This window comes from Vidua macroura, chromosome 20, assembly GCF_024509145.1.
Source record: "Vidua macroura isolate BioBank_ID:100142 chromosome 20, ASM2450914v1, whole genome shotgun sequence".
Taxonomy (NCBI): domain Eukaryota; kingdom Metazoa; phylum Chordata; class Aves; order Passeriformes; family Viduidae; genus Vidua; species Vidua macroura.
This window is the reverse complement of record NC_071590.1, coordinates 5,617,409-5,644,710: the sequence shown is the minus strand read 5'-3', so window position 1 is coordinate 5,644,710 and position 27,302 is coordinate 5,617,409. Positions and strand designations below refer to the sequence as shown.

General features: G+C 45.0%; 1 protein-coding gene across 4 annotated transcripts in view; it reads left to right on the top strand.

Annotated features, from left to right (window-relative positions):
• The window catches only part of AP2B1 (adaptor related protein complex 2 subunit beta 1), a 76,464-nt gene that overhangs the window by 5,153 nt on the left and 44,009 nt on the right, over window positions 1-27,302 (top strand). For all 4 annotated transcript variants that reach the window (XM_053995508.1, XM_053995505.1, XM_053995506.1 and 1 more), the window contains exons 3-10: window positions 980-1,085; window positions 2,992-3,127; window positions 4,687-4,932; window positions 16,484-16,674; window positions 18,612-18,833; window positions 19,916-20,036; window positions 22,154-22,249; window positions 26,717-26,832. In XM_053995508.1, the coding sequence (XP_053851483.1) occupies window positions 980-1,085; window positions 2,992-3,127; window positions 4,687-4,932; window positions 16,484-16,674; window positions 18,612-18,833; window positions 19,916-20,036; window positions 22,154-22,249; window positions 26,717-26,832 (1,234 nt within the window). The remainder of the gene's footprint in view (window positions 1-979; window positions 1,086-2,991; window positions 3,128-4,686; window positions 4,933-16,483; window positions 16,675-18,611; window positions 18,834-19,915; window positions 20,037-22,153; window positions 22,250-26,716; window positions 26,833-27,302) is intronic.

Genomic DNA, 27,302 nt, shown 5'->3' with positions numbered 1-27,302 from the left:
AGTGGTCTCTGCACTGCAGCAGCTTCTCTTCTCTTTTGGAGTCCCTGGCAGTCTCTCTGTGTCAGATTTTAATTAGTGCTGCTGCTCTGAGCAAGTGTAGGAATGGAAAGTTGGTGCTAGAATGTGTCAGGGATATTTGGATATTTGTGATGTGCTCAGGCTGTGGCTCCCAGTGGGAATGCTGCTGGCTGTCCTTCCTGAGGAAAGCTGTCTGTCTGTTGGGAGCATTATCCTTCTCATACCTCTGACTCTGTCTGGAACAGGCCTGATAAACAGCATTTTGCACATGTTGATTTATTTTATAACTTGACTGCCACTTTGGTGACCCAGCCTGAACTGGCTTTCTACACAGTCATATCTGGAAGAATTAATGCTGTGGAAAAGGCTGCTTTGGGAGCCTTGGAATCCAGACAAGCTGTGTTACATGCAGCTTTTGTTAGCTTTTTAGCTCTTTTCCACTGGACTAAACACATGCTGTCCTGTTTCAGGAACCACAGCACTTGGACTCCACTCCAGCTTTCTGAGGAAGCTTTCAATGATGAGCAAAACTTTAAAAAGTCTGGGCAAAATTCCTGGCTTAGTTTGTTTCTCTCAGGCACGAATCTGGCATCTCCAAGTATCTTTTCATGCTGGTTATGTAATGGTTGCCTCAGAGAAACAGATGCTCCAGGGATGTGATTTGGTGTCCTGGAAGTGGGAGAGCTGCCACACACAGCGTGGTTCTTGTTCGTGGCATTTTCCTCTACAAGGTGGAGTCATATCAGTCCCTTGAGTGTTGCAGCTTTGCTTCTCAGAGAACCATGTTCTGCACAAGGTCTGACAGCTTCCAAGTGCAGCTGGGCCAGTTTTATGGGAACAACAGGCCAAGAAAGCAAAAAGTCACTCTTGAATTATCCCTAGAACAAGACCCTTTTCTTCTCCTGAGAGATTTAATCTGGTTTTTTTTTTTGGTTTTTTTTTTTTTTTTGTCTTCTGCCAGGAGAGATTTTTGAGCTGAAGGCTGAACTCAACAATGAAAAGAAAGAGAAGAGGAAAGAAGCTGTAAAGAAGGTTATTGCAGCCATGACTGTGGGGAAGGATGTCAGGTAAAAGCAGCTCAGGTTCTCCTGGGACTCGTGTGGTGACACATACCCATGGAACAGCTCCTTGGCACCTTGGTGAGGATGGCTGTGTCCCTGCCTGTGCTGTGCCTGAGTCACAGCTTTCTCAAACTCCTTGCTGTCACTGAAAGCAAGAGAAACAACTGTTTTCAGTGTGGGTTTAGCTCAGTGCCAAGAACACTTTTTATTTAAAGCATACCCAGAATTCAGCCATTTTGTATGTCACTTTAGGTGATGTTTTCTTGCTGCTTGCTGTCCTGGATTTTAGTGTTACAAAGGTAATTCCAACTTTTTCTTAGCTTTATCTGCCACAGCATAAATTAAAGCTACATTTTAAAATGGCTGATATTGAAATTGAACCTGTGTCTTAGTGCAGCTGATGGACACTGGTATTTATTGTCCCCAGTAGTGTTTTCTGAGAGAACCAGAAAAACTTGTTGGAATGAATGCTTTCTTCCTTTCTCCCTCTTGTTCCTGGAGCCTGGCAGAGAGTCAGTAATTCTGAATTCACAGAAGCCTGGTCTGTTGCCACGGAAATCAATATAAGCTTGCAAATTCAGCATCATGACTTCATCATAGAATGAAGGAACACATAAACTGAAAGAGGAAAAAAAAAACTCTAATCTTTTCTGCCAGCAGCATTTACCTGTCACCTTTAGATCCCCCCAGCAAACCTGGGAGCTGCAGAATCTTTGTGTAACTTCCTGTGTTATTCTGCAGTGCTGTTTACAGATGGCTGCTTGACATTTGAGTGAAGCCCAGCTTGTCAGTGTTTAAGCTTCTGATCACTCTGGACTTTGCTAGTCTGAAATTTGGCAGGTTCTTCATAAGTGTCCTGCATGACCAAAACATTTTAAAGCAACGTTTTTCCTCTTGTGAGTTCATTTCCAGGCCTGGCATGGTAAAATTTTCTTGTTTGGTGAACTCCCCAGTTAAAACACATTTAGGAAATGACATTAGTTTTCACCTCCTCCTATGTTAAAGCTGTAGAAGATATTAAATTATTATTATAAAAGCATTGCAAACTGCTTTGAAAGGGAAGGTGACCTTTCATTAAACACCAGGGTGCTTAAAGTGGAACTCTAGTTTTTCTGGCTTCCTTGATATTATTACTATCCCCTTTGGACACCATGCAACCTCTGTTTTTTATTTTGTGGGTGGGAGTGTGGATCTGCTGGAGGGCAGGAATGCTCTGCAGGGGATCTGGACAGGCTGAGTCCATGGGCTCAGGCCAGTGGTGTGAGGCTCAGTGATATGAGGTTGGGTCACAACAACCCATGGAATGCTCCAGGCATGGGGAAGAGCAGCTGGAAAGAAGGAAGAGGACCAGGGTTGCTGGTCAGATGTGGCTGAACATGAGCTGCTGTGTGTCCAAGAGAGCCAATGGCACCTGGCCTGTATCAGGAACAGTGTGGCCAGCAGGAGCAGGGCAGTGATTGTCCCTCTGTGCTGGGCACTGGTGAGGCCACACCTCAAATCCTGGGGTCAGTTTGGGGCTCCTCATGACAAGAAGAACATTGGGGGGCTGGAGCATGTCCAGAGGAGGGGATGGGCTGGAGCACAGGTCTGATGAGGAGCACCTGGTGGGGCTCAGTCTGAAGAAAAGGAGGCTCAAGGGGGACCTTCTCACTAAACTCCCTGCCAGGAGGGTGGTCAGTCCCTTCTCCCAGGTGACCAGTTACAGGATGAGAGGAAATAACCTCAGGTTCTGCCAGGGAGGTTCAGATGGGATTGAAACAGGCAGTGGTGGAGTCACCATCCCTGGATTAAAAGGTGTTCAGATGTGGCACTTGGGGACGTGGTTGTGGCAGTGCTGGGGGAACTGCTGGCATTTCCTAACCTAAACAATTCTCTGATTCCATCCTTGCTTATCTTTGTGTTGTGGATCCAGCTCTCTGTTCCCTGATGTTGTCAACTGCATGCAGACTGACAACCTGGAGCTGAAGAAGCTGGTCTACCTGTACCTGATGAACTATGCCAAAAGCCAGCCAGACATGGCCATCATGGCTGTCAACAGCTTTGTGAAGGTAACCTGCTCCCCTGGCACATCAGGAAAGGGTCCAGCACAGTGGCTGCCAGCACATCTCTTTGTCCATCAGTCTTTGGGAGCTTTATCTCTGCTTTGGGGTTGGGCTCATAGAGGAGGGTGCTGAATCCACTAGATTTGGGTCATTTCTCTCATTTGTTCCTCCTGGTTATTGCAGAGGAGATGACTTCAGCAGCCTGTAAGTGGCTGTGAGAGAGTCTGCTCCAGGGAAAGCTGCTTCTGTTGTTTTACCAACTTCTGGTATTGGAAAACAGATTTTATCTGTTTCATCTTCCAGCCTTTGTAGTATCTGAGACATGGGTATCAAACTTTCTGTTTGAATGTTCCAGCTGTGTTCTATGTGGAAAACATTTATCTCTGGTTAAACTGAGAGACAGCTCACTGGGAAAACAACAGCCTGATTGCTGGGTTGCCTTTAGTTCTGTTGTCAGGTTGCCTCTCCTTATCTAGGAAATGTTATTTCAGTCCCATGTTGTGCAAGATAAAACCCAGTGCTTAGAAGTTTGAGACTCCTTGCAGAGTGTTACAAAATCTGAGACACTGGGGAATGGGATTGAGTTCCAAGTTTCTGTTGTGGTTCTTGAGGCAGAAGGAGGTGAGAAGACCTAAGCTGAGAGATCTGCTCTTCTGGTCAGAGAGGATGTCCCTGTCTTCCTCTCTGGAAAGAATATTGTCTGTCTGTAAAGTGCAATTCTGTTAGAATGGACTAACAAAATGGTATTTTCCATCTCACGCCCTGCAGAGGAAAGCCTGGTGTCCCTTTTGGCAACTTGAGGGGACAGGTGTTAGTGAAGAGCAAGTGTTGGCACTGGTCTGCACTAACTCAGCACTTCCCAGTTCAAGGTGGGGAATGCACTGGTAGGATGTGTCACTTCTCTTGCAGACTTTAAATTAGTTTTTCAGCTGCAGGAAGTTTGAGCAGTGAAAGGTAAATGCTTTTGTAGGCCATTCTGCAGCCATCCTTTTACAGGTTGATTTTGGGGGAGCTCAGAGATGTAGATGGACTGGATGCATGGAAAACTATGTAGGCTTGGAGTAAGAAATGTTGTATTCCTCTCTGCCTTTTCCTTTTCCTCTTTAGAAAAGCAGCTCTAGAGTAGCCTTTGCTTAGTGCTTCATGTGTTGTAACTTGAGGGATGTTTGTGTTTGGCCTTTAAGAAGTAGGCCTTGATGACTGTTGCATTGTGTTTAGTTTTTGATTTTCCCCATTTTATTTCTTACTCCTTTAAACCAGGAAGGTTGGAAATCAGTAAATTACTTTGTGGTGAGAATTTGGATGCTGCCTCTCCAGCTTAGCTGTTGGATCACGTTGAAGGCAGCTTTGCTGGGAGAATGAAGGGACACCCAGACAACAATTTTACAGGATGGAAACATCTTGAGACAATATAAAACGTTTCCACGAAGCACCAAGTGCCCTTTTATCCCTGATCTGAAATAATTGCCTGGCTCTTAGCATGTAATCAGAGAGATGCTGCTTAAGTAAGAGCAGCCTGGCTGCAGGGGATGTGCTGGTGCAGATTTGTTGGTGCTCTGGTGCAGGACTGCGAGGACCCGAACCCGCTGATCCGCGCGCTGGCCGTGCGCACCATGGGCTGCATCCGCGTGGATAAAATCACCGAGTACCTGTGCGAGCCCCTGCGCAAGTGCCTGAAGGATGAGGACCCCTACGTGAGGAAAACTGCAGCTGTCTGCGTGGCCAAGCTGCACGACATCAACGCCCAGATGGTGGAGGACCAAGGGTTCCTGGATTCCCTGCGGGACCTGATTGCAGACTCCAATCCCATGGTAACGTATTCCCAGCACGTTGCTTGAGTTTGTGTTGTTTGGAAATCACACATGTGAAAGGTTCTTCACTGCAGCTGCTGCACTGGGATGATTTTGGTCAGGGAACACTTGTTGCCTCGGAAAACAGGGAACATCTTCTGTTGTTTGATCTGTTTGGGCTTCTGCCTGTTTTGAATGCTGTAGAAGTGTAACTTCTAGGCCAGGTGAGTCAGAAGAGCAAGAAATACGTGATGCTGCTGCCTTGGTGACAGCTTGTAGCTCTTGCTTTCCTGCAGGCTTTGGCTCTTCTTGGAATAAGAGTTTGGATGAATTAATTTGCTAATGCAGATAAATCCACTGGCTTGTAATGAGTGGAGAAAATCAATGCTAATGTTTTTAATAAAGTTAAATGAGTCGTCAGAGGAGAGGTGGAGATCATGACTGAGAATTTCAAAGGAGTAAATTACCTACTAAATCAGCATTTAATTATGCTTGATGAAGGGTCCACTTCCAAGCCAGGTGTCTCTTGCTATTATCTTGTGACTAAAAGGTGGTGGCCAAGGAATTGAAGTGCCCCACTGCATCATTCTTTTCATTTAATACTGTTTCCTTCTGGAATCCAGGGAGCATACCAATATCAGCCTGACCCTTAGCAGGGAAGAAAACTTCTGCAACTCAGTGTTAACTAACTCAGTGTTAACTAACTCAGTGTTAACTAACTCAGTTAACTCAGAGTTTAAGAATGTGACTGCTACTTTTTTAGTTCTTTTAGAGAATGGACTCTGGTTAAAAAAATAGTCTCACATTATTAGGGCAGGTTTAACAGCTTTCTGTGGTGCATGACTCAAACCACAGAATTTCAGTCCTGCTGTAGTATTTGGGCACCTGAGATAAACCAAGTGCAGGTGATAAGGTGCCATCCCCTTTAGCAGGAGAGTGAAGGCTGCTGATTGCTCTTTGTAAGACTTTGTAGAGACAGTAAAACTCGAGGTGTCTGACTGTCACAGGCAGCAGTCTGAGTGGTGGTGTCTCTCAGGAGATACAGACACCTCTTTTCTCTGATATCCAGCTTTTTTACAAGTTGTTCTTTTTATCTGCCTCCCTGGCTGTTTTTTCTTATGCCAGGCTTCTGTGTGAATATTGATGACTACTTGAAGGTGCTTTCTTTGTCTAGGCAACTCTGAGGCTGGTAGACAAACACCTGCTGTTCCAGTTCAGTGTGGAGGGTGTGCCTTGCAGCCTCTGAAGGGACTTGCTTGGGCTTCTTTAGTTCCACTTCAGTGCTCTGCCCTGGTGTTCAGCAGCTCCCAGGCAGCAGTGGAGGTCAGGGACAGAACCTCCTCTTCTCCCAGCCTTGCTTCCAACTCTGATTTTTTTCTGATTACAGCCACATGGATATGAGGTGAAGAGCTCTGGCTGAAAAGATGTGGTGCTTCAGGAGAAATAACAAGGTTTTGCTTGTCCTTTGTGCTTGCTGATCTCTGTGGAGCTCAGTGGTTTGGTAAATGAACCATTGGCTGACAGGAGAGCACAGATATGTATTTTAAAAGTGCATTAACTTAATATAGACTTAAATGAATGGTGAGAAGAAAAATACCAAAGGGCAGTGTGTGTTCCATTTGCTAAATAAACCTCCAAAAGTAGCACACAGCTTCTTAATAAAGCATCAGGAAAACTCATGAGCTCCTGGGGGGTAATGAGGGTGGGCTCTGACACCTCTCCTGAAGCCGTGCAGGTCTCAATACCTGCCTCATGTTGTATTCACTGCTCTTTCCAAAACTGAGGATTCAGAGCTGGAAAATGCAGTTTGGAAGAGTGGTGATGAAGGAGAGGCCTGGGGTGTGTTTTCAGATCTGCAGGCTTTGAGAGGATTCTGTGGCTGGTGTTCTATGTACTGGTTTCCCAGGTTTTACTGTAGATGGGGCACAATATTGCTGCTTTTTAAGGGTGCATGGGGAGAGATTTTATCAAAGGCTTGATGCTCTTAGAGCTGCTGATTTAATACAATATTTAATCTGGTTACAATTTTAGTAGAAAAGGAAAAGAAATTTTAGAAGAAAGAAAGAAATTTTAGTAGTTAGATCAACTAACCTTTTACTTAAGTTGATCCTCTTTGAAATTCCTTCCTTTGTGGCACAGTGGTTCCCTCAAAAGTACAGGAATTATCCACCCCTAATTCAGGTTCATCTTCCTGGTCAAACCATCCACCTCACTGCTGCTTTCTCCATGTGAAACTTCCTGATGACCTTGAATAGTGTTTGCCAAATAAGTTATATTTGTGTGCAAGTTGATATTTATTAAGGTATTTTTCCTTGGAATGCAGTCCTGCCTGGAAGGTCTTTTTAAGTAAAATGTGTGTATCAGTATTGGCTATCAAAAAAAAAAAAAAAAAAGATTGCTGGAAGGAATGGTACAGATGGATCTATTCTGATGGCCTATTCCTCTGTAAATGGTACATCTCAATCATTGCAACCTGTTAGCCAAGCTCATTCATATTTATATTATAAATGTTTCTCCTCTTTTGATGACTTGTGGAAATGGGCAACATTAGATACTTAATGAAGCAGAATTTTTGAGACGGGAAATCCACCCTTGTTCTCTCTTCTGAGAAATGAGGATTTTGAGCAGGAGCTAAAAAAGGCTGCAGCTGAAAAATAGTCTTCAAGAAGGGTTTTATTGTGGCTTTGTAATTGGTTGCCTCTAGCACATGAGCAAGCTCTAAGCATTTTAGCTGGGTGTTGGTAGAGGAACATCTCCATCTGTGGCTCACTAATTGCTTCATTATTGTGCAGGGATCAGGGTGCATATTTCTCTGAGCTCAGATCACCTTCATAAGGATGTCTAAGTTGGAGGTGACCTTGTCAGAAACATTTTGGGGTTTTTTTTCCCTTATATTTTTGGATTAATGGCACTATTCTGTGATAGGGGATATTCAGGGCATTGAAGTCCTGTTGAGGTGCTGTGGGTGCACAGCCAAGGTTCTTTCCCCTTTATCTGAGTGTTTTGTTGTCAGGACATGGCCTTAGTTCACATGAAGTGATCTTTTGTGCAGGTGCATCCCCTGGGTGAATTAATTCAAACTTCTAATTGCAGATATATTGCTAGGGATGCATCTGGTGAGATGGGCTGGTGGCTTTTGGCATGACAGCAGGGTTATCTGAGTTGTGTTGTGCAGGCCATGCCCCAAAACCCCTTACAAGGGCACGGTTCAGTTGCCCTGCAGAAGTTTGATTGTGAAGAAATCTTTAATCTCATTTTACAGATGGGTCTGGAGTGCCTGTGGCTGCACTTTGGCAGTTGGGATCCTGCTGAAGAGGATCCTTCCATAGAGAGGGAGCCCTCATTTCTTCCCAGAGCTATCTTAAGGCAAATCCTTCTTTTTTTCACCCTGCATTTCTGCACATGGAGCTAAGTAGAAGCAGGACTGGAGGAATATAAAGCTGGGGCCTGGCTGCCTTGGGCTGCTGCACTTGCTCAGCCCTCAGCACTTCTCTTGCTGGTAACCTGGCTAAAATGCAACTCAGAAGCCTTTTCTGTAATCCTCATGTTCTAACAAAAATGTGGTTGCAAAATGAGATTTCTGTGCACTCCGTTACTGCAGAACACTGTTCACACCAGCAATGGGTAACCATGAGGGGAGGGAGGTGGGAGTGTTTCACACCTACTGGTGGCCAGAGCTTCTCTGAAGTCATGGAAAAACCTGCTTTTGTTATTTTTTTTCCTGCTGCTGTCGTGTTCTGGCCTTTGTGAATCCCATGACTGCTCCTCCTTGGAGCATTGGAAGTGCTGAGCCCAGGAGAGGGAGAGCAGACCACGAGATGGCAGCAGCTGAAAGCAGAACCAAAGCTGACTATCTTTAGACACTTTATTTTGTAACTACTTCCCTTCTGGTTTTTATCCCTGCACTTGGTTTTCTTCAGGAATGTAAATATTAGCAGAAAAACATGAGAGGAAATCCATCTAAAACCTTTCTGGTCTTTTAATATTTGAATGGAACAACCTTTCTCTCCAAATATTTTCAATCCTTGACCTTCTAAGGTAACTTTTAACCCATGGAATAGATTCCCTGCCAATCTCTCTGTTATCTACATGGCTTAAGTTAACTGATGTCACCTTCTCCCTGTTATTTTCTAGGTTTTTTCCTGTTCAGTATTTAATTCCTTCCTGTAGCATTTCTCCTTCCTCATGCTGGATCCAAGGTTTTTCAGGTGTGACTGTTCTGCTCCTGTGTTTTTGTGGACTATACAGACTTTTTGTTTTATACCTTCAGACTGTGTTTTATACGTTCTACATCACTATTTATTGGGAGAAACCCTGTTGTGACTCAGCACAGAGTAACCTGAGATCACATAACTGATTAGTAAATGCACCAAGTGTGTGGAGTTAATTAAACTCTCTTGTAGCTGGGAGTTTTTTTGCCTTTAGCATTGACCACACTAAGAAGGGAATCTAAGATCTGACAGCTGGAGGTGGTGAGGTCCAGCTTGATCTAATCCAAATTCCCTCCAGCAGTATTGAGTTTCCACAGCTCACAGATGAGACAAAAAACCTGTAGAGATAAATCAGAGTGTTCTCCTGCTGTGCCTGCAAGGGATGTGGGTTCCTTCTCAGTTTGAAGTCTCACTGAAGTTTGCCAGAACTTCAGTGTGTGTGTGGGAGCTTCCTGGATGACCCTATGGAGGAAGATGTTCTTCCTTTTATTTTTCCTACTAGCTAGCAAGCAGAATGTCTCTGAGATGATGTCCTGAGGAATGATCCTGTTTAGAAACAAAAGGAGCTTTTGCCTCCTGGGCCTATCCTCTGCAGGAATTTTATCCCTCTCTGTGCAGTAAAGCTGCGAAAAGAACCCCTTGGTGAGAAACTGGTGATCCCCTGAGTCCCAAAAGGACTTTGTGGGAGGCAGTCAGGGATGTGGGAATTGTCTTATCCAACAGGGAGTGGAACACCACCTTCTCCCTGGGCACAGGAGGTCACTTGTTCCTCATGGGGACTCTCCCAGCCCTGTGTTTTCCCTCTGAAGCTGGTGGTTTTTTCTGGTGGGAGGAGTGAGCTGGATGAATTCATGATTCTTGCTCATGAACATTGTAAGGACTTGAAAATCCATATCCCACTATGGAGCTGAATATTACTGGGAGCTGTGGGCTCTGCAGCATCTCATCAGCCTGGGGCTGCTCCAGGATACCCTTTCTGTCCTGTGGGCCAAAAAAATATCCCTCTTCTTTTCTAGCCAAGTACTGCAGATGCAGGCTGGGTCTTGAAGTCCTCCAACCATGTCTGAATTGGTCCTGTGTGTGGTTTGGGGTTTTTTAATAATGTTTGTGCTGCAAGTAGAGACAATATTTCCTTCTGGGAGACACTTGATGGCATTTGTGGGTGGAATTTCTTTTACCCAGTTGATGGATATGTTGCAGTGAAGGAGAATGTTGCTTGGGGCTGTTGAAGAGTGGTGGTGGCACTTTGGAGCTCTCTAAGGGATGCTTGTGCTGTTTACATGAGGCTGCCCAGGAGGAAGAGCAACTCTTTAGGTAAACAATGCAGCCAAAAGCAGCAGCAAGATGGGAGAAGCTATGGAGGAGCCTGTCTGAACAGTGGCTGTGTTCATGTGTGGTGGGATGCTGGAGAGAGGAAATGTGGGGGCTTGCCTGGCAGTGCAGAAACCAGCTGTGTGTGTGGCAGCAGGCACAGCAATGACTTAAAGTAGGGAGAAAGGCAGAGCTGCCACCTGTGACTGGTGGCACAGCTTCTGGTTTCCCACTCTGACCCCCTTGTTCTGCTGGTGAAACCACTTTGGCTTTGGAATGAGCAGGGGAATCTCACTTACTGAGCAGGTATTTTCATCCTAAAGAGGTCTGAGGGAATTTCAAGCATGCATGTGGGACTTTAATTTTTGTTTGGTTGGGTTTTGGTATGAAGGATGCAGCTCTTGAGCATCTTCCCTCGAAGCTGTGCTTTTTCCCTGTGTTTTCAGTACTGGCAGAGAGGTGAGGAGTTTGATAATTAGTGAATTTCCGTGGCTCCAGAGTTTGTCTTCCCTGTGCAAGGAAAATCGCAAAAAATAAAGCAAAACCTTTCTGATGTGTCTGTTAGGTGCCTGATCCAGACTGGGATCACATCACAGTGATTTTTGGAAGGAGAGCAGGGAGTTGCAGACCCTCTGTGTCTTCTTATGGAGTTTAATTTCCTGCACTGAGGGCTCAGCTGTGCCAAGGAGAAGCCCCTTGTGATGGAGCCATCCCTGAGCAGCTTCTTGCCCACCTACCACAAGAGTTTCAACAGCTGGGGGAAGCTTGTTTTCCTGCCTTACAGCTCACACATCCTGATTTTTGCAAGGATATGAGAGCAGGAGTGATGTTCCAGTCTGCCACAAAGTGCCATTTTTCTGCAGGGAAGTGCAAAACCCAGTTAGGGCAAGCACACTGTGGGAAGTATAACACTTCCCTTCTATTGCCACCTCCATAAAATTTCAGCCTACTTGCAAAAAGCAAGCCAGGAGGTCTTCCCCACTCAGGCAGTTTTTGGGATGTGATCAGGAACTAGGAATGTGTGAGTCTCCCAGAGATTTAATTTATATCTGTACATATAAACAAGCATTGACAGTTTGAGAGGCTCATGAGGGCTCTCGGACTTGCATGGTTGAGCCATTTTGTAGAATCACTGAATCATAGAAAGGTTTGGGCTGGGAGGGACCTTAATGCTCAATTTGTTCCATCCCCTGCCATGATCAGGGACACCTTCCACTATCCCATATTGCTCCAAGCTCCATTCAACACTTCCAGGGATGGGGCAGCCACAGCTTCTCTGGGCAACCTGAGCCAGGGCTTCACCACCCTCACAGGGAAGAATTACTTTTGTAAAATAAGAATTGTTAATGGTTCCTGGGCTGTTTCTAGGGAAGCAAAGTAAGGAGGGCTTGGAGATAAAAGTTAGGATGTGAACAGGATGAGGGGTTGTGTTCTCTGGAGAGCACCTGGTAGGGACCTTCTGGGCACACAGCGTGGTCATAAAAATGAGTGGCCCTGTGAAACAGCCATCCATGGATGCTCTGAATCTCCCACCTGGGAGTCTGTGCTTAATGGCACAGATGTACCCTGCAAGCCTGGAGTGCTCTGTGAAATGTCAACACCTCTCCATTCTCAGAATCATCTCCTGGAGCCTGGCTCCCTTGAGGAGCTGTGGAGGGAACGCTGCCTTCCCTCAGCACCTTCTCCGAGCCCCTTCATTTTTCCTCCTTTTCTTCATTTTCGCTTCACTTTAGCGGCGTGGCGAGCCAGAGGTTCCTGTTTCAAGCAGCAGAACATTGTATTTCATTAACTCCATTACACACTTGGTTTGATTTCCAATTAGCTTGGGATGCTAGGGAAATGATCTGATTGCTTTGACTGGTTGGTGTTCTGGTTGTGCCGAGCTTCCCTCCTGTCCCCCCCAGCCCCTGCAAAGCTTTTCCATGTGGGCTGCCAGGCAGACACGCAGGTTTTCACCCACCCCCTTCCCTCCCTGGTGCTGTTTGATACCATTTGCTCTGAGCTGAAGGTTTGAGCTGCCAGAAGGAATCACTTGGAAATCACAGCGCTCCTACCTCTGCAGCTTCCCCGCGAGGTCGGGTCTGCTCTGCCTGGCTGCAGAGGGAGTTTGTCTGGAGGTGGATTTAAAACTGTTGGGTTCTTCTTAAAGCTGTGATGTAGCTCTAAGTGTAGAGGTTTGGGCTTGTTTTTTGTTTGGTTGTTTGTTTTTTTTTTAATAAGAGCCTGGGAGATTTTGATTATCCTCATCCCAGTCACGCTTCTCCGAGAGTCTAAAATTATTGGGAAATTCCAATAAATTCTTCCAAATTTGTCAATAAATTCCAGTAAATTTCCTCCAATAAATTCTTCCAAATTTGTCAATAAATTCCAGTAAAATTCCTCCAATAAATTCTTCCAAATTTGTCAAAATTCCTCCAGCCAAAAGAGGTTTATTGTCATTCGGCTCATCTGTGCTCCAAAGGGATGTTGCTGTGGCTGCATTTGAATAATGTCATCGTGTACCCAGGGTAAGCTGATTTACATCAGCAAGCCAGGGACCTGTTATTGTTAGTAATTATTATTAATTCTTCAATCTGCTCTGCATTTTTATTTTCTGGGGGATTTTTAGGCAGATCATAATTTGGTAGCTCTTAGCTTAAAGTTGGTATTCTTAATTGTGAGTCAAATGAGGCATTTTGCAGTGGAGTTCACTTGGAATTTTAAAAGTTTTTCCTGTTCATTGGCTGTTTACACTTACATATCTGTGGCTACTGGGTTGATTTACATTTTTTCATTATTTTTGAGAGCTCAAAACTACACCAGCTGTTAGTTTTATGTACTTTAAGTCTGCTTCTTCCAGTCTATGGGATAAAGTATACAACTGGTTGGTTTCTCATCAAAATAAAAATGGGACATGTTTTAAAAAGCAGAGAACACTTTGTCTGCTAAAGAATCTTAGGGTTTTTTTCCATCAGCCTCTGAAACTTGTCTAGTTCCTTGGTCCTACACCAATTGTAAACATTTAGCTTACTTTTATGTCCTCCAGCAATTCTATCATCTTTTATTTTAAAGAGAAAATAACTTCTTGTAACTTACCACTTTGTTCTTGCTGTTTAATGTAGTTGGACTTCATGATGTTGTGCTGCTGCATTAAGGAAGAAGTGTTAACCGAGCTGAAGACTTAAGGTCCAGCTTTGATGTTGCAGATCTTTAAAAAAATTTTTTTGGCCAAAAACCATCTTTCTAAATATTTCCAGTGGCACTTTCATGAGTGCCAAGTGGATTAGCAGGTGATGTAGTACCAGAATTGGTATGGAGTGGTTCTTTATGGAGTTTTTGCCATACCTGAGTGAGAACTCTTAGCAGGGGATGCTTCAGTCCTTGACCTGACCTCTCACTTGGTGGGAGCAGTTGGCAGAGCAGGAGCTGAGTGCTGGAATTGTGCAGTGCTGGCTCGTGCTGCTCCATGTTCCTGTGGCTGCCTGAGGCAGTGGCAGTGCCAGGGAAGAGGTGAGGCTGTGTGCTCCAGCCAGTGTTTGTGTTGGACTGTTTCCTCAGAGCTGTTTGCCTTTCAGCTGTGCTGGGGCTCTGTGAAAAGCCTTGAAGATGCTGATTGTTTTTGTTGGCATAGCACAACACCATAACATATCAATATGTTTGGTGCAAATCGCCAGCAAGTCCTTTTTTTAATTAATATTGTTTAAAGTTTGAATTTATCCTCCACCCTTTCCCTTATCCCCTTTTGCTTCAGTTATCTCCTTGTCACTGGTGCTGAGGTGGGAGGTGAGGACCAGCTTTAATTGTGGACTGTAGATTGTAGATCCCAGCTCCTCTGGCAGGACTGAGCTGCCACCAGATGTTTCATAACCCCTCCCAGTCCTTTTTCTATCACTCAAGGAGACCACAGCCCATGTTCCTAAGCCCCTCTGGCCTTCTGCCACTTCCTCATGTGAAATGAGGAATTTGAATGAATTATGAATGAAGCTTTGAATGGAATTATGAGTGGATTGCCATGTGCTGTCCCATCCTCAGCTTTGAAATGGACACTTGCATTTTTTGCTGACGCAGACCCAAAAGATCCTGAGAGCAAAAGCTCATTCACAGTTTGGTCTCTGGGTTGGAGCTGCTGCTCTCCACCCATGGGAGCAGCATTTCTGTGCACCTTTTGCACATGGCAAGCACAGGGATAGACTCCATGGACCCTGCAAGGAAGGAAATGTAAGCACAGGGTTTAGGATATCCTGGAACTGGCCAAAAAAATCAGAATATGGCACCTGGGGACATGATTTAGTGGTGGGCTTGGCAGTCCTGGGTTAATGGTTGGATCCAGTGATCTTGGAGTTCTCCTGCAATCTCAGTTCTATTCTAAAATTCTCTATTAGTTACTAATTTATCAATTGCTGCAACAAAGTGCCTGGCAGAGTGAGTGCAGTTGCCAGAGCTCCTGTCCCTCTGTATGACTGACAGGTCCCTTTCTCTGATGCTTTGGCTATGTCGATTTTTTTGTCAATTCAAATTTTTTTTCCCAAAGTACTGTCTTTTTATAAGTACTTTTTCATAAGGATTTTGAACTTTTCAGTAGCTTTTGTGATTTGTCTTCACTGGTAACTTCAAAAATACAGTGATATTAAAAATCTTTTACTTCAGTTTTATGCTGTGTCACATTAACCATTCAAGAATTAGGCAAATTAAATAATGAGAAGGATAAGCAGCCTATCTTAATAAGTTCCTCATTAAAACAGTGCAAGAAGACAGCAGCACTGATTGCTAATGATTTTGGTGACAGAAGGCTCATTCAACTAATGAAATTCATAAAATCTTGGATCAGAATCCTATCTCTGACCTCTAGGTGTGAAATGCAGAACAATCAACATTACTGTGCCTGTGCAATGACTTTGGAATATATTGGTTTAATGACAAGCAGGGATGGGAACAAGGCAGGGGAAGTTCTGGTTGTGCTGTTCTTGTTTTCATTGTACTGCATCAAAAGCATCTTTAGCCATCCAGACAATCAGATAATTTTAGATAAGATGTTTCTTTGCCTTTATCTCATAGAAAATAACACTATAAATCTCCATTTGAGCAGGTATTTACTGGGAGTTGGGCTGGACATGATGTACATTGTAAAATGTCCTGAAAATACCTTTTCACAGGGGATTTCAGTTTTCTGTGTCAAACTCAGCTTAAATCCCTTTTCCTGTTAGTTAAACAAATAAGACTTTAGTCTCATCTGCAAATTTTCTATTTTGTCTCTATATTCTGTGACTCTTCAATTTAAAAATATCTTCCCATGGAGTCTGTTGGAATATCTATTGAATTTGAGTATGGAATTTAGAATTAGAAATTTATGCTGCACTCCCACTTCTGTTTGTGTCAATCTGGACCCTGGACCTCCTCTCTGTGCTTCTTTTCATCTGTGCTTAGAAAAGAGAAGACTTTTTATAGTCCAAAATGCAGCAGGAATATTTTCAGGCATGAGTTGTGCTGGAGTGCTTGCTTTACATGGCTCCATAAAGCAAAAGGATATTCTGGAGACTGAAACTGAAATATGGGTTATTAAAAATTTAGCAGGAGCTGCCCATTTCAGAGAAATTGTTTGTTTGCTCTCAAACTGTGTGACCTGCCAGTGCTGCTGCAGAGCTGGAGGCTGCCAGGCACCTGCCAGTTCATTTCTGGATCACTGTTAAGCCATGTGCCATGGGGAAATTGGGCAAGAGGCACACATTCCTGAATAAATAGGGCAGCTGGAGGTTTGGGCACCCTGACTGTAAAGCTGAGCATCCCCTGGAACCAGGGGAGGATGTGGAGCCTGCAGGGAGGCAGGGTGGTGTTCCCTGTGGGTGCCATCTCCAGCTCCTTCCACAGCAAAGTCTCTTGTGATGTCCCCGTTCCTCGCAGTGAAGCTTTGGGCTCTGCAGGTTGGTTGTGAGGTTGTGCTGCATCCCAGAAGGCTCAGATAACTGCTGTGGCAGCTGAGAGAGCTTCAGTTTGCTCCCTGTGTGTCCCCAGCCCCGGATCAATCCCTGCCCAGCCCCTCATGCTCTGCTAACAAGGAACTCTTCTCCCCCCAGGTGGTAGCGAACGCTGTGGCCGCCCTGTCGGAGATCAGTGAGTCCCACCCCAACAGCAACCTGCTGGATCTGAACCCCCAGAACATCAACAAGCTGCTGACAGCTTTAAATGAGTGCACAGAGTGGGGGCAGATCTTCATCCTGGACTGTCTGTCCAACTACAACCCCAAGGATGACCGGGAAGCTCAGAGGTGCGGTGGCTTTTTGGTGGCTCTTGGGGGCTGCTGGGGGTGGTACAGCTCTGAAAGGACTTCTGATAACAGGGCACTGTGGCAGCACAAACAAGACTTGATAAACTAGGTTTAAAAGCAAAGCTACTTTTGGTAGCTGGAGCTGATGCTGGAAACCTGCCCCTTCCCTCTGCAGAACCATTTTCTCTGTTTTATCTTTTTTAAACCTTTTTTTTTTTTCTATTTAAAAAGCTGGTTCTTGTGGGGACTGGCACTACTAAGAAGGGATCAGCCCAAGACCAAACCTGTAACAGTGGAAGCACTGTTTGGAGGATTTTCTGGTTTAAAGCAGAACTTTCCTATTTGGTTTTTGGTTTAAAGCAGAACTTTCCTATTTGGTTTTGCTGCTTTGAGAGGCAAGAAGCCTTTATAGGTGTGTGGGTTTCCAAAGTACTGCAGGTCTGAGGCTGGAATATTTTCCAACTGAAATTTAGTCTGTGATATGATAGAAGTGAAAATAAAGGTAAGAAATTACCTTTCCTATTGTTCCAAATTCACCTTTGTGCTTTTACCTTTAACTGCAATGACTAAACCCTAAATAGAAAGACTTTAGGGTTTGGGTAGTGGGCTGTTAGTTTGTGCACTTCAAGCCTCTTCCTCATCTGTCTCCAGAATCACAAAAAGCCAGATTGTGTTCCCAAGAAAACAAGGATTCAGCCAGAAAAGTAACTTGGAACAGGGAGACTCTGAGATGATGTATTTAATGCAGCTGATGTGGGGATGGAGGGGGAGGAAGGATCTCAAGCCCACATGGAAAATCCTGGCCAGGCCAGTTGGAATTTGATGGGTTTCTTCATTGACTCTTTTTTAGAGGCACTGTCTCTAAGAAGCCTCCCAGTAGTCTTGCTGTTTTTTTTTTTTTCCCTTGTGTTCTGTTTCTGTGCCAGAAACAGCTCTTAATGAGTGCTAGAAACCTGCAGAGATCTTCAGGGTGTGAGCCTGGTGTTATGCCAGCTCTGTCAGAGGGACCACTGCTCTGAGCACCTGTGAACATGTCCCAGTTCCTCAGCTGCAATTCCTCTGAAGAGTGATTTATCCTTTTGCTCCTTTGTGTGGAGTTTATTTCCTGGAGTCAGACAGCACTGGGAAAGCCACCCTCTTTTTCCAGCAAAGTGTCACTCCCCTGTGCATGGGGAAACTGAGGCACAGAGAGAGGAAGCAGCTGGGGTATGCAGGTGGGGGTGCCCCAACACTGACATGGATTTCTCTGCTCTTCACTGAGCTGTGCTGCTTCCCTTCCAGCATGGCTGAAAGCAAATCTTGCAGGGAAAGAAACTTCAGGAGGCACAGATGGGAATAAGATTGTTCTGGGTTAGCAATATGCAGGAGGGAGTGGGAAGAAACTTGACAGATGCTGTAAGAAAGACCATATGAACCCAAACTTCCTTTCTTTTTGGGCTGGGCTGTTTAGGATGCTGTTTGATTACAGGATCCATTATGGCAAGTGGGATTTGGGAGGATATTTAGGTCACTCTTCTCTTGTGTATTCAGAGGAACAGAAATCTTTTTCTGTTGAAATGACAGCAACCCCCCAAGCAAGCCAGAAGCGTGTATCACTTCTGAATGGTTATATGGAGGCTAAAGTGTTTTTCCAGTAGCTGTTTTTGTTAAAGTTATGTTTGTAAGTGACAGACAAGATCACACAAATAGAAAATACCACCAGGAAAAAGCAGGACTTTTTCCTGAGCTGACTGTGGCAGGAGAGAAACTTGAAGCTGTGAGAGAAGTCCCTGTTTGTTTCCTGCTGCATTCAGGAAAACAGGACTTTGCCCATTCATTGTGAGCAAAACCAAATCCAAGCAGTGTCTGAGAAGCTATGTGCCATCTCCTAAATTTAGATTTGAAGTATTTGGCACCCTGAAATCCATTTGAACCCTTTCTTGTGCCTCTGTCCCCAGCATCTGTGAGCGGGTGACCCCCCGGCTGTCTCACGCCAACTCAGCAGTGGTGCTGTCAGCAGTGAAGGTCCTGATGAAGTTCCTGGAGCTCCTTCCCAAGGACTCTGATTATTACAACATGCTGCTGAAGAAACTTGCCCCTCCTCTGGTGACCCTGCTGTCTGGAGAGCCTGAAGTGCAGTATGTTGCCCTGAGGAACATCAACTTGATTGTGCAGAAGAGGTAAAGGCTCAGGGGGTTTAATTCTTCTGTTGTCAAAGGCCATCTGGTTATCTCAGATCTCCAGATATTGCCACATGCACAGAATTTCTTTTAATTCAGGCTCAGATCCCTTGAGAGCCAGGTTAAACAGTCTCATGACTCTGGTAGCCTGAACTGATTTCCTTTACAGCATACTTGTGATTCCAGTTTCATGCAGTATTTCTTTACCTGCTTCTCTTCACCTTCTCTTTATAAGTAGTCAGAATTGCCCTCAAAATAAATTAAAAAACAGCATTAAAAAAAAAAAGCATTAATTTTTTTTTTAAAAGCATAAAAATAAAAAATAGCATAAAAAATAAAAAAATCATAATAGCAAACAGGAAGAGTTCATAGTGACCTGCAGGATCTCACTGTGCCTGTGTTACTCAGTTCAGCACAGAAGCACCAGGCTGGTGACATCCTGGTGTACAGTGGGTTGTGGTGTACACTTTGCTCCCATGTTCATGTTTTATTGCTGCTGATCCTTGCTGGAAAGGTGAGGAAGCTTGGATAGCACTTTGTGATTATACTGGGGGAGAGTTACTGTGCACTGGCATCTTGCAGGTGAAAGTGGAAATGAATTTGTAGGTTTTGCATTGAGATAAGGATGTTATTCTTTCACTGAAAATGTTCACTGCCTGTCGTGGTTGGTTCAGCAGTTTAAATAGAGGAAGCAGAGATGTGGCCATAGAAAGATTTGAATTATGCATTTTTGTATCTAAATAATCTTTTTGACCTGACTTCTCTCTTCAAATTGGTGTTTGCACATCCTAGACACAAAATCATAGTCAGAGAATGGTTTGGGTTGAAAGGGACCTTAAAGATCATCCAGTTCCAACTTCCTCTGCAGGTTTCACCCTCCAAATTACTGAGAGCCCTGTCCAGCCTGCTCTTGAACACTTCCAGGGATGGGGAGTCCATGACCTCCCTGGTCACCCAGGGCAAAATGACATCGTTCTGTTTCTCAGTGGATATTTGGGGAGATTTCTAAAGAAAAGATGCCTGTTATTACAATAGTTTGGGTTTTTTGCCACTCTTGTGTGACAGCATTATGTTCCCTGCAGGCCTGAAATCCTGAAGCAGGAGATCAAAGTGTTCTTTGTGAAGTACAACGACCCCATCTATGTCAAACTGGAGAAATTGGACATCATGATCCGCCTGGCCTCCCAAGCAAACATTGCCCAGGTCAGCTGGAGCACTCCTGCTGTGCTCTGGGAGGGGAAAACCCTTCCCTGCTCCTTGTGGGAGGATGTTTGCAGCTACTCCGGGAGTTAGCATCACTTTTAGGCATCACTGTGCCTGGTGGAGTGCTCTATGCAGTTCATTAATGGGAGGTGCTGGAGTTTCCCCCAGAATTTAAATGTTAATAGCGTGGCATGGATGCATCGTGACCATGAGGTGGATCTTGATTCACAGATGACAATTCCAGGAGAACTCGTGGATCCTGTCAAATGAGTCACTGCCAGTGCTGAGGTTGGAATGAGAGCCATGTTTCAAGTGAGAGGGGTGTGCCTGTAAGGGAGGCAATCAGAAAGGCCAAACATTATTGAAGTGTGAATTTCAAGTTAGTAAAATTGTTATAACGCTTGCACAGGCACTCTTCAGAGCTAAAAAAATCCTGATTTTGCTTAACTTGCTTCCAGAGTGGAAATAGCACAAAGCTGAAGCTGAACTGAATTGAGATTCGCTTTACAGTGTAGATTCTTCTTGTATTTGATGGTGGTTTCATGCAGATCCCTTCCTTGGAGGAGGTGTTCTCGAGTGCACCCCTGGCCATGAGGCCTAACACTAATGCAGAATGATTAATGCCTCTGGTTAGTGCTATTATTGTCCTATCCTAATTGTCACGGAACAATTCCATTTCATGTGACATTTTGAAGCAGCTCCTCCAGCTCTTTCCTGATGGTTTTTGGAACTGAGCGAGGTAATTCATGCTCTTTTTGTGCTGGGGGCATGGAAAATATTTTAAAAAATCAGTTTCTATGTGAACATATTCAGGATTTTCTCTTTACTCTTGGTAGGCTCCACACCAATTTGAATTTATAATGTTCCAATAATATGGGCTGTTTGCATGAAAGGCAATGGTGTCTGGAGGGCAGTCTGAGATCTGCAGACTAATGAATGAATCTCTGCAGCTTCTGAGGAGGCGTTCATAAAGCAACACAAGCGTTAGCAGGAATATGTCCTGGAATGAGACCTGAGAGCAGCTTCCAGCCACGTCCTCCTGTGCTGCTGGTGGAGATTCTCCATCCCTGTGCCCATCCTGGACCAAGGCACCAGGGTGGACCCAGCCCAGGCCTTGGGCAGTGTTTGGGAAGCATCAGCTGCTAAAGGCAGGTGCTCCAAGCGCTGTGCAATGTAGATCATCCAAGGAAATAATAAAACTTCAAAACACAGATGTCCTGTCTCCTCCTTGCAGATTTATCTGTCTGCAGTCTGGCCCTTCATGGCCTCTTTATCTTGTCATTCATCTGAGCAATTTGCTTGGATGAGAGATTTTCCAAAGGACTGTCTGGCTTTGTGCTGCTCCCCTCTCCCTCGCCATCTATTTGTGACATCACGATTAAATCCCTGATGTCATGTTTGGCATGAGAAACTGAAATAAATTGAGCTTTTGAGGGAATATAAATTACATATGGTCTTTTCTTGAAATAATTTTTTGTCAGCTAAGTGATTTAAGGCAAAGCTTTTTAGTTAAAGGTCTGTAAGATCCCAGCAGATCTTGGGTTTAGCCCTTCATCGGTTTCCATTAGCAAAAACACTGAGACAAAATAATAAATCATAGTTTTACAAGGGGAAGTATCTTCATGCTGTTATTAATCTGTGTATAGATGTTCCAGAGTGTCCTCAGATCTCCTCTGCATCTTCTGTTTGGATTCACCAGGGATCCAAAGGTTCATCTCAGCACAGAAAAGGAGAGATCAAAAATGGTTGTTGCCGAGAGCTTTGCGTGCAGCAAATATCTTCTCAGCGTAGGAAGGAATAGAAACCTTTACATTTGGCAGGGCTGATTTTTTTATTCAGCTCTTGTTCAGGGGGATTGAAAATAATCAAGACCAGGCCACCTTTTGACTTTGTCCAGCCTACACCAAGTGTAACCCACACCAGTTTGGATTAGACACCAGTCTAACCAGCCCAGTGGGCTTTGGAGGGTGAGGCTGATGGCAGAGTTTGGCTGGATGTGGGTGGTAGCTGTGAAAGAATATCCTGCTCATCTTCTGATGTCCAGGCAGCATCACCTGTGAGGGTGGGCTGTTCTCTGAGTGTCCCCAGGGGCTGACATTGGTGTGGTGTCCCCACAGGTCCTGGCAGAGCTCAAGGAATACGCCACCGAGGTGGACGTCGACTTCGTGCGCAAGGCCGTGCGAGCCATCGGCCGCTGTGCCATCAAGGTGGAGGCAAGTATCTCATCCTGGAGGTTCTCTGTGGTTCCCTGTCTTCAGAACCAATGATGGGCTTTTTCCACCTCATTTCCACGTTGCTGGAATTTCAGTGGTGACCCTCAAGTGGCCTGGATACATCCTGGTTATGGGCAGAGCAGCACTGAGCAGGGTGTGAGCTGTGAGGACATCATGGGAGGGTGGGGTGCTCCTCTCATCTTGCAGGCAGAGCAAGGCAGGTCATTTACTCTTGATGGAGTATTTTACTGCATTTACTTTAGTGGAACAATGACCACTTATCCATCCAAATCCTTTAATAGCTGTGGCCTGACCTTTTGAAGGGGGAAGAATAAGATACTGTATAGAGAAACTCAGTATTATGAAGCATTTTGTGTCATCCCTCCCCTCCATTTCAGAAGAACAGAACACAGAGACAGAGAATTGCAGAGATTTGGGGCACTTAAATGCAATTTATACAAACAGAGTGACTCTACTTATGTAAATCTATATAACTTGTAGCTTCATTTGGAGTGTGCTCTCTTTTACCTCAGTGCTTATGCAAACAAGTTCCCAGGAACCTCTGCAGTTATCCAAAACAGGTCTGAAATGTCCTCTGCCAATGGAACATCCACCTAAGTGCTCATAATAGAATATTGTTTTTTTAGTGATGTCTGTTAATTTCACTGTAAGTGAATCTGAAATGCCTGTGAGGAGCTCAGAAATCCTGTGAAGAGGAGGAAGATTTGTGCTATGGTGTTGGTACTTTTCAGTAAACTGATGACTGAGTGCAAAATGTCACATAAAGTGCTCTAATTTCAGCTGAGCTCATTTAGCTTTTGCTCAAGTGTGTTCCCATGAGCATTGCCTGACAGCAGATTTAAATAATAACCTAATCATGGCTGGCTTAGTGTGGTGTCAGTGCACAGGATTCTCTTGTTTCAGCTAAACTCCTGCAAGCCTGTGCACAGAGGACACCAACTTCTGTCCTCTGGAGAGAATCAGCTGCCCTTTTGTGCAGCTCTCTCTTCCTTCAGCCCTCAAAGGTTTGTCACTGCCAGGGGCTTTCTTTGAAGCATTGCCCCATGGAACAGGGGCTGCTGCTTCTATTTCATATCTGCATTTCAAAATACCAGAGCACTCCTTCCATGCTGCATCCAAGCAGGTACCTGTCTAGATGGAGCCACAGCAGTGACAGTAGAAAAACCCCCGTGAGCGTGGAGAAGGGCTACAGAGAAGTTTAAAAGGAGCTGGTGACAGTGCTTTTTGTAGCAGTGCTGTACTGGCAGGGTGGGGAATTTGTTTTAGTTCTCAGCAGGGACTTTCTCACTAGCATTTGGCCCTGTGCCTGTTCTAGTTGCACATGGAGGGTGGTGTATTCCTGCAGCACCAAGGTGTTTTTAGAAGTTTTTACCCTTTCCTGCTCTCATGCCCCACATTTATCCCCACCCCTGGTACCACAACAGTCATATTTGATAAGCAAAGGACTAGTAATAATGCCCCAGTGACCCTCTAATTGTAATTGTGCCTCTCCATTAGCCATTTTAACCTTGATTTTTGGCACTGCTCCATTGAGGATGCTGCTGCTAAGGGTGAGGTCTGTTTCCTCCTCTGACAAGAATCAGACTTAAAGAGATACAACTCATGAGAGTTGTTCCTCATCCCTAGGTTAACCCCTGTCCCCAGTGCATCTGTGTTTACTAGAGGCTGTTCACACTGTGAGTTATGACTAATGGGAGAGCATCCTCACAGCCATCAGTGTCCAGGTTCCCAAAGCTCAAAAACCTGCTTTTTGACAGAGGACACAGCCAGTGGGAGCTGTTGATGGATGAGGATTCACAGAGCACCTCAGCTCTGCCTTTAGGGATCCTATTTTTTGTCTAATTGCCACTCCTAGGAGAATGAGACAGAAATAAATTTGTCTGCTGAGAGGTGCACAACAAAGCAAATGTGGTTTTCCCTTTGCTCCTGGTGCTGGGTGGGGATATGGAACTGACACCCACACTGAGTAGCAAGATTTTGCCCAGGCTTGAGCAGTCACATTGTTTTGGGGATGTCAGAACATCATCATTTTGCATGGATAGGGCTGGATTATTGATAGCTGAGCTCAGAGCTAATTTGGGTTTATCTACAGCAAACTCTGGTGCAGCTACACTTGTCTGCCTTCTGAATTGGTTTGCTCCAGTTGCAGCATCACAAGAAACCATCGTGCCATGCTTTGGTTTTAAGGAAAACAAGCACCACTCTTGTGGGAAAAGGAAATGCAGTGGATGCAGTAAAGATAGGGATTCCTCTGGAGCAAAGGAGAAGCAGGAGGAGCCATCTTACAGGGATATTTGTCTGGTTTCCAAGAGATTCTGCCAGCAGCCTGGTTCTTAGAAATCATTGAGGCTTATGGCTGAGTGTGATATGTGCTACTTCAGTAATCTTGTGGGCTTTGATTTGGTTTCTGCAGAAAAACAAAGCAATTTTGACATTGATTGCTTGTCCTTTCTCACTCCAACTTGAAAGCTGTTTGAGTTGGGGCATTCCATCAGTTTGCAGAGCTTTGCTGTCCCCAAGGATGTCCACCTTCAAAAAGCAGTGTGTTTACAAGGGATGGGGTGAGCTGAGATGGCTTTTGTTAGAGGGACTGCTCTTCTGGGCATGTGCCCACCACTGCTCACTCTCCAAGGGACTCTTTGGCTAAAAATCATTGCTGTGTATTTTAAAGTAGATGTTGTGCTTTTCCTGGAAAAAAATTACTCTTCAAAGCATCTGAAGAAAAGAAGACTAAACTTTAATTTGCTTTTCCTTGAATTGTACAGCTCTTAAAGCTCTGTTAGTTGTAGGCTCTGACAGGGCTGCACTGCTTTTTGCCAGCAGTGACTGGTGCTGTAGATTCTGTAGAATGGATGTGGGGCAGATTTACCCCCATCAGGTCACTTGTTAAAATATCAGGTGAAAGTTACTGAGATGAAGAGATGAAATTTGAAGCTCTGAAGCATCTCTCTTGGACTTTGAGCAGGGCTCTCACTGTGAGCCAGGTCAGTGTGTGGAGCCAGGTCTGTGGTCAGTCCCCATGAAGTGGAAGTGTCTTCCAGGTCACAGCCTCAAATCCCTTCTGGAGCAGAAGGGATCAGAGCAGGACATGGTCAGGTTGCCATTCAGTGCCCCTGTAGTGCCATAGTACCCATAAAGCTGAGCTGAGGAGGGAGAGGTATATATAAAAAAATATTACAGCAATCACCCATTTTTATGTGATGCCTCTCTGACACCAGTTGTATTGGATTTTTTTTTCTGTTTGGTGTGAATTTCAGGGGAGAGTTTTATGACTTACTGCCAGTTTGTAAAGACAGAGCAAATGCTGGTTTGTGGTGATCCTCCCTTGGCTGATCCTCATGTCAGCCTGTTTGTGCTGACAGGCCCTGTGTGAGATACCCAGGAGGGGAGGAAACTGCCAGAAGGTTTTAGTCTCTGACCCAAATTCCTGAGGTTTGTCCTTGAGACTTTTGGCCATTCTCAAAGAACCGATTCCTGTGACTAAAATGCCATTTCACTCCTCCTCCTTCTGCCCAGCCTTTAAGTGCTCTGTAAGTCGAGGGAGCTGTTAACTCGCTGGAATTGAAAAATCCACCTACATTGCTGTTGTTTGTGCCCCACAGTGTTTGTCTCCAGCCCGAATCCTTTATGAGTGTTCCGAAGGCAGTGTTGGGAGCAGTCTGCTTCTCACATTAATCACCAGCTGTGTAATGAGGCTTCATGTGTGCTCTGCTAATAACCAAATCACTGCCCTTATTTGAGACTCTCTGCTGCTGGTGTTGGTTGCTCCTGTGATGTCCTGCCTTGCTGTGCTGTTTGGGAATAGACGTCCCTGAGTTATCTGCCTCTAATTCCACTCCTGGTTCCTGGAGCATGACAGTGTCCAGTCCTTGTTATCTTGCAGTGCCTGTGAATTGAACTAATTAATTGAAGGCTGCATTAGGAGCAGCTGAATTTCTGTTTTTAGCTGTACATTTCACATGTTGTTAGTGACCTCACCCCAAAAATACTGAACCTGTTGCTGCTGGGAGCTGCTTTTTGTTTCTGGTTTTGACAGCGCTGTTTTCTCCTGCCTTCTGGCTTTGCTAGAAACTTTCCTGCAGTCCCTATCAGAACTTTCCCAGCTCTGATTGCCTGGCATGGGAAGCCCCAGAGAGCTCATTCAGTGGCCTGTACCACCCCCAGGGTGGTACAAATAGCAGTGTAGGTGATGTTCTCAAGCTCTCTCATGTGGTGACCCAACTTTCTGCTGGCACAGTTGCTTTTCTTACTTTCTAGAGGAGCTGGAGCCAGCTGGTGTCCCCACTGTAACAACCAACCTTTTGTTACTCTGTTGTTCATTTCTGGACAGAGTTTGTAGTTCTTGTCCTCTGCACCTTTTCTCATACACATACCATGTTCCTCAGTGCTGTGGGAGCAGGAGTGTTTCTTCAGCTTTTTTAAATAGTGTTTTTCTGCTCTCTCCAGCAATCTGCAGAGCGCTGTGTGAGCACACTGCTGGACCTCATCCAGACCAAGGTGAACTACGTGGTGCAGGAGGCCATCGTGGTCATCAGGGACATCTTCCGCAAGTACCCCAACAAGTAGGTGGAAGTTTCTTTGGGAGCACTTGGCTGCCATCATCAGAATAGAGCAGACCTCAGCTCACCAGGGCTCTGAAGCAAAGGTGGAAGCAGTGATCCCACTCCTGGTTTGGTAGGATTCAGGTGTTGGCTCTAGATGAGGGGTCAGCCTGGCTTGTTATTAGCTTGAATTGAAAGGTTTTCCTGCCCCACCACTCCATACTGAAGCCTGGATCAACAGCCAGTAAAGCTCTTGCAGAGGATGAAGAAGGAAAATTTGGCCAAGTTTACAGCATCAGGCTATCCTGGTTTTAATCCCCTCTAAAAATCCATGAAGTGTACAAGTCTCCTCATACAGGGCTGTGAAAGTTCACGGTTCCCATGGTCTGAAATTCAGGGAGGTTGTGCTGAACAAAGCACTGCTGGCTTTTCCCACCAAGTGTTCCCTCTGGCTTGGGCAGAACTCAGCTTCTCTTGGTTCTGCAGTAAGA